The sequence below is a fragment of the Cyprinodon variegatus genome, unplaced genomic scaffold (genome assembly GCF_000732505.1).
Source record: "Cyprinodon variegatus isolate N-32 unplaced genomic scaffold, C_variegatus-1.0 Scaffold1792, whole genome shotgun sequence".
In the NCBI taxonomy this organism is placed as follows: domain Eukaryota; kingdom Metazoa; phylum Chordata; class Actinopteri; order Cyprinodontiformes; family Cyprinodontidae; genus Cyprinodon; species Cyprinodon variegatus.
The window spans coordinates 78,618-85,653 of NW_015152245.1; the positions used below are offsets into that span (position 1 = coordinate 78,618).

At 42.3% G+C, this 7,036-nt stretch overlaps 1 protein-coding gene across 1 annotated transcript in view; it reads right to left on the reverse strand.

The window, feature by feature from the left end:
* LOC107104559 (breast carcinoma-amplified sequence 3-like) overlaps positions 1 to 6,813 on the reverse strand; it is a gene marked incomplete at its 3' end in the record, with an annotated part of 84,426 nt that extends 77,613 nt beyond the window's left edge. Inside the window, exons 1-5 of the mRNA XM_015404574.1 lie at positions 6,767 to 6,813; positions 4,505 to 4,612; positions 4,357 to 4,433; positions 1,231 to 1,307; positions 635 to 718 (exon numbers count right to left, since the gene is read on the reverse strand). Coding sequence (XP_015260060.1) covers positions 635 to 718; positions 1,231 to 1,307; positions 4,357 to 4,433; positions 4,505 to 4,612; positions 6,767 to 6,813 — 393 coding nt within the window. The remainder of the gene's footprint in view (positions 1 to 634; positions 719 to 1,230; positions 1,308 to 4,356; positions 4,434 to 4,504; positions 4,613 to 6,766) is intronic.
* Between the last annotated feature and the right edge of the window lie 223 nt (positions 6,814 to 7,036).

The following is a 7,036-nucleotide window of genomic DNA, read 5'->3' on the forward strand; positions in this document are numbered from 1 at the left end:
GGCGTAAGGACCCTAAGGACGCGGCATAAGGACCCTAAGGACACGGCGTAAGGACGCGGCGTAAGGACCCTAAGGAGGCGGCTTAAGGACCCGGTGTGAGGACCCGGTGTGAGGACCCGGTGTGAGAACCCTGCTTAGTTGGTGAAGGATATTTTCCATTTTCAGAGGAATTTAATTTAGTTTTCAAACATTTAATTTAAATTTAGTGAAATACATTTTTTGATGAACAGATTTCATTGCTATGAAATGATCATAGATTCTGTCATCAGTTCAAAGCGTCTGATGGTTGCCGGGTTCTTGGTGCTCGTTCTTAATCACAGACTTTCCTCTATTGAAGGAGGCGGAGCTCTGAGGATGAACCAGATGTTCTGGTTGGTGTCAAAGATCATTTCATCAGTAGCATGAACCTTTTAATCCGAGCATCGTTGCCTCTGCTGCAGGGCCTGCTACCTGGGTTATTCTCCTGCTACTGAGCGCCGTTACCTGATTCCTTTGATAATGCCGAGCCCTGCTGGGACTAACGGCCTGTCCTCCTGCTCTGTCCTACTGCTAACAGCCCTGATCAGGTCTAAGGCAGGAGAGGAACCACACATGTGCAGCCGGCAGGGCTAGAGGTGCTTCAGATCCAGCTTACTTTGGCAGCATTGATGACTGTAGCGGCGTAGGACTGAGCGTTGTCACCACAGGCTCCTCCATGGGACTGATGGCATCTTATTAACTGACAGACAGAGAAACAGAGAGAGTTCAGGCAACATGCTGATGAATGTGCAGACACTCAAAGGCTCCACTGAAGTGGTTTTGTTAGGGAGGCAGAACAAACAGCTAATCTCTGCTGATTTAATTCAGTGCATAAGCCCCGCCCACAATTCAGAGAGCTACGTTTGTCAATTGAGAAAATCCTCAGGCAGTCCCATCTGTCCATTACTTGAGTGGCCGGAACCAAAACATGGTGATGCATTAAATGTATTGCAGAACATTCTGTTTTTTCTAAATACTCCACAATCCCATTAAACAGAAAATGCCTGCGCATCTGTTGATTTTCAAAAACCTTATCATCTGTAGTGGACTCTTCTTGGAATGAGTTGTTTATCCAGACAGATTAAAGAAGCAGAAAACAGATAAAAAGCATTTTATTTTTAGGGTAAATATGTCGCTTCTCTGAGATAAGGCAATTCTGCTGCAAGATGAATGTGTTCTGTGTGTGTGTGTGGGTGGGGGGGTGCAGACCACCTTGTTCTCAGCGTAGGCCAGCCAGCGGCTTCCCAGAGCGATTGGATTCAGGCAGGGACCGGGACACGGATAGCAGCCTAGGAACCAACCACACACGCTTTATTAAAATAACAGGATCAAAACATTTAGCTAAATTACGCTCCTCCATGGAGGATAAACATGCATCCGCTTCCATTAGGGTGTTTGCGTCCCGCCTGTTGGTTTGGAAGATAAATGGGAGTTTAATGAGGGTGACGTCTCTGCGTGACCTAATGGGGTCTGTGGCAGCCAATAAACGGACTGCAGCAGGCAGAAAGCAGGCAGTCGCTGCTCATCAGGTATGCAGAGCGGAGTCATCCACAGGTTATGGTTCAGTCAGCACCATGCAGGAGGACACCAGGTGGAAACGGCGATTCACAGCTTGTTCTGCTATCAGAGGAGCTTCTAGCTGCTTACTGCAAACAGGCTCTACTTCTACATCAGAGCCTCTTCCAAACTAAAAACAATTAAAGGTTGCTGTTTATTGGTGTTTGTGGATCTTTACAATGTTTCTCTGCCCTCTGATTGGTCCAGAAGAGCATGGGTCATGTGACCAACTGTCTGTGCTAAGATATCCTCAAACACTTCTCATTAAAACAGAAAAACCTGGAAGTCTGATTAGAGCAGGATTTTCTGGAATCACATGGAGATTTTTCATGATCCCAACCATCACTGACTCCTGTCAGAAAGGATGGTCTAGTTAAAGTTTCACTGTTTTTATCTGCAGGTCTGTTGCGTCATTCTTCAGATCACAGTGCGCTTCATAGGACACATGAACAACAAACCTAAAACCGAGGATTTGCTAGCAGAAGATAGAAGAGGCTCAGCAAAGCCGCCATCAACACCTTAAACCACATCGTTCAGCATCAGGGATAGAAAGTGGATTCCAGAATGTTTCCTAAAGCGTATTCAGAGGAGGCCTTCGCTGCTGCCCGTCAGGTGGAGCCGGTTAATTCTGCTCCACCATCGACCCATCACTGCTCCTCATCTTTAGATAGAGGAGGAGAGAAATGAACGGTCCAGAGCAGGAGGTCGGTGAGCGGACGCACACAGGCAGCTGAGGGGAAGCTGAAGGCTGCTTCAGGAATGTTCTAGGATTCCTCTCCTTCAATGAAGGAGCAGAGTTTAGCTTTGAACATGGCTACATGTGAAGCTCTGGTTCTACATCTGGACTGTTAAGCTGGAGACCTGAGGCTCCCCAGGTCAGGTCTGACTCTGGTCTACAAAAACCCGGCAGGGAGCTGCTCCTTCCCACCCTCTCCTAACACCTGCAGGATAAACCAGAAGTGGTCCTCATCCAGAGAGTTGAAGTAAGGATAAAGGTAGAAAGGCGAGGCCTGATTCCTGGGTCAGCTGCTGAGAGACGCGGCTCACCTGAAGCCGGCTCTCAGGAACCATGACACAGAAAGGCTAATCCAAAGCAGATCCCAGAACATCTCAGGGTCCTTTGTTTACTGCTCTGATGGAGCCGTTATGAAAAGAGGCTCTGCATTCAGAAACGATTAATAACTATTGAGCCTGTTTGGTTTCCTGTTGCCCAGACGCTGATAGGGAAGGCAGGCAGACAACCAGGAGACACATTAAAGCCGTCGGTAAGGTCAGTTTACTCCAGTCAATGACTTAAGTGGACAGCCATGGCCTTGTAATAGTCTGGTCTTTCTTTCACAGCCTCCTTAAGCAGAGCATGAAGGTACAGCAAACAAGATAAAAGAGTAATGCTGTAAACAGTATGGCTGTGAGGTCCCTGATGATGTCAGGAGGACAGAGCCTGAGTGCTGCGAGCGCTTCCATCAGACGGACGCATCAACGGGCAGCGCTGAGGCTCGGCACGAAGGAGTTTGGTGATTATAGAGCGGGGACCGACTCTCAGTCGCACCAACCTGAAGGACTCCATCATCATCATCATCATCATCATCATCATCATCGTCGTCCGATGGAAGGTTTCCTGACATCCAAACATTTCCAGACCTTTTTATTCGTCCGTCTTTGGAGCGTTTATGATCAAAGCAAACGATGCTGATGAAACTTTTTAAATGTTTAACGTTTGAATGACTTCATCCGTCCTAAAAGAAGAATATGAAGAAATCCTCCCTTAAACGGAGGGGAGGTTCTATTATGCATCAATTCTTTTATTTATGTTTGGTTTTCCATGTCATTTGACCTATTTTATTAAAATAGATCTATACTGTTTAAAGTTAAGTCCAAACCCAATGAGTGAAACTTTACACACTTTTGTTTATTTTCACCACAGAGTGAGTTCTTTAGTTTTTAAATGGAAAAAAGAACTGAATTATTTCCAGTTATTCCTAAAACTATCAATAAGTGAACAATCTGGAGAATGAGACTTTATTTCAGTGAAATAATCGGTTGTTTCTGCTCTGATCCACTGATGATCCCAGAAAAGATTAAACTGCAGCTTATTTAATTAATGAACCTTTTTTTTAATGATGGAATTAGTTATAATTCCAACAACTAGAACATCAACTGCAGTCTGAGATTTCTCAACCGTTTTCCACCTGCAGCGGATAACAGAGAAGATAAAGCAATGAACAGGTGGTTGGTGAATAAATACCAGCACTACAGTGTTAGATATAATATTTTTGCAGAATGAATTTCACATCTTAAGTAAAAACCTATTAATAAAGTACTAATGATCGAACTGCTGAATGACATCATTTTAGTTCATGTTACATGTTGGATCAACAAACATTTATTTATTTATTCTGATTCAAAGTTCAGGAATTAAATCTGGAATCTGACATTAAAATTACAAAAGCAGGAAAATAAGCAACAAGTTTTAGGAGAAAAGCCAATGAGAGAAAAAAATAGAATTGCAGCATCACTGTTCTCTTATTTTCTTTTTTTAATGCTGTAAATAGTTATTTTAGATGAAGAGGTGAAGGGAAATAAAATGTAAAGCACATTCAGCGCATTAAGCACCGCCTCCTAAAGCACCTCTGACCTTAGAAATGGTCGGATGATGTAAGCCAAACATCTCTAATGTATATTTAAATGGCCGAGGTTGGATTGGAAATAACAATCTGGCTGTCAGTTCAAACTCCAGGAAATGTGTTGATTATAGACGGACAGGCAGGAAAACATCCTTACTTGTAACAAAGAACTTCTTGGTAAAGGTGCAGCTGTCAAAGGCTGCGATCTTCTCCTGGAGGCTCACCACTAGAATACTGCAGAGAGAGGAACCGACTGTTAATATGATGCAACCGTCACACAGCAGAAACGCGTTTATCACACCTACTGTTTGTTGCAGTGGAGATCATAGATGGGCGACTTGAACTGAATGGATTTCACCATTTCACCTGTCCTTAAGGAGTACAGGTCAGCACAGCAGTACGGGGGGCTCGTCCTGCAAACACACAAACACCATCAATACTTTTCTGATATTTCACACTTAAAGTTGGACGGTTGAACAGAATTACAGCAGAACGTTCTAAGTAATCTGAGGAAAATTCATTCTCCAGTCATGCCTGTATTAACTATTAACAGTAATTGGCACAGATTGGCAGGTGATGCGTCTCCAACCATGTTAACCCCTAGAACCCTACGGACCCACCGGCGGGTCCAGCTGCTACGTGACCTCGTAATTTTACCAAACCCCCAGTATTGATGTAAAAAACACATTTGGCACAGTTTGGTGACATTTTTGGATAAATGTGCCAAAATGGCCTCTCCGCCTAAGAAATTTCTCACTAATACCATTCTAAATAAATATGACTCATCTAATTGAGTCCAAATTTGGTATATTTTTACACAACATTTAGATTTAAAAGTCTGTACTACTTTTTTGTGCTATAAATAATATTTTGGTAGTGTTTTGCAATGTTTATTTCAAAGAAAATTTTGGCGAGGTTCAAAAAATGCAAAATATTTTGTATTTTGTCCCTAATATTTCAGGCAGGGTCAAAGCTACAATGGTGCTGACACCAGAAAACCATTCTATGACATCTTACCTTTACAGACGTACCAAAAGTTTCTTCTTAAATCTAATAGCTGTGAGGCTATAAGTGATTTACTTTTGTGTGTTTTTGTCAGGCAGAAATTTATTTATACCCCTGAGGGTGTAAGAGGTTAAGGACATGTTAGTATAAAACGTCTGAGTAGTGAAATAATTTAAAGCGCTGTATGTGAAAAAGCAAACACTGCTTTCTTATTGTGACTCTTTTCCTGCACACATTATGCTCACCTAAAAAACACAGAGAAGTACGTTCAGGTTGAGTATCCAGCATGCTGAGGGGAGTGGAGCATCTTCCCCTATAGGCCTCGCCTTGTTGCTGGACACGTTTTAACACAAATTTACCCGATTATTTCCACCTTAGCTTTTCCTTCCTAAAAGGCTTCCAGTCTGGGTTAGAGTTAGGAGCTAAAAGTCTCCTACGGACTGATGAAGGCTGTGGAAGCAGGAAGCATCGCACCACCGAGAGAAGTGAAGCGATGAATGAAGACATTTAGTTTTAATACCAACATTTTTATCTCAAATACCAGCTTCAAGATGATTTTAAGCCACAAACTATTCCTCAAAATTGAATTTCTGAAATCAGCTTTTTAAATTAATGAGCCTTTTTTTTAAATGGAGGAATTAGTAATAATTCCCAACAACTAGAACATCAACCGTTTTCCACCTGCAGCAGATAACAGAGAAGACAAAGCAATGAACAGGTGGTAAATACCAGCACTACAGTGTTAGATATCATATTTTTGCAGTATGGTTTTTATATCTTATGGAAAAACATATTAAAGGAGAACTAATGATCAAACTGTTGATCCGTTTCAGTGTCCTTATGGATCCAAATAAACAAAGGAAGTGAATAATTAACCAACTCTAAAGCCGGTCGTCTATGGCTGCTTATCAACAGAAACTAAACACTTTAGCTGTTAGCTAAACAAAGGTCTGTTCTGAAGAGTCAACGAGTCGATTCAATCAGCTGGTTTCCCTTAGAAAACTTTGAATCAATCTGACTGGATGATCTGGTTGATCTGGATCTATAAATCGACCTGAGATGACAGGATGTGAACTGGAGCAGTAGAAATAAACTTTTTGTTGTAATTCTTCTTCACTGAACAAGTGATAGCAGATTAAATGTTTTAAAAAAAAGAAGAAGCGGTTTCTTTAAGACAGACTTAGTGCGTTTAGCCAAGACTAAAACAATAAACCTCACAGCACTGGCTGCTTTACAGGTCGGCACGTTAAGGAAGAGTGCACAGAGCTGCACTTACAGATATTAAAAGATACTTTTGAAGCATAACAGATTCCTATTAGAGTCTTTGCTTCCAGCATATCTTGATCCTTTCTGAGAGTTTTCAAAGTGAGAGTGAGACACACGGCCCTAAAGGAAAGGAAATGCTTTGACATAAAACACATTTAGGAAAAGTCTTTCAATCATCACAGCAAAGGAATGGCTTGCATGAGCAAGCTTCTCCAACAGCAGGCAGTGGCTGCTGGCAAAGAGCAAATGTAGACATAAATCTTAATCAAGACCCCGCAACCACAGTTACCCCCTACCCCCTCTGCCCCTTCCCTTCCTCTGAGAGGAAAGCTTCCACTGCCATTCTGTCCTCTGTCACCCTTGCTGAAGCCTGTGGTGCCGCGCTGGCTGAGAACCACCGGATGAAATAAAAAGATGGTTTTGTTTTCAAGCCCAGAGTCTGAGTGCTTTCTTTCAACAATACCTTTTTTTTCTGTTAATTCTTTCCAAGTTGACTCTATTAGTCTCAGTAGGGGACTCTTCTTGGACATTGGAAGAAAATGATCAGATCTTAAAAGTTACACGAA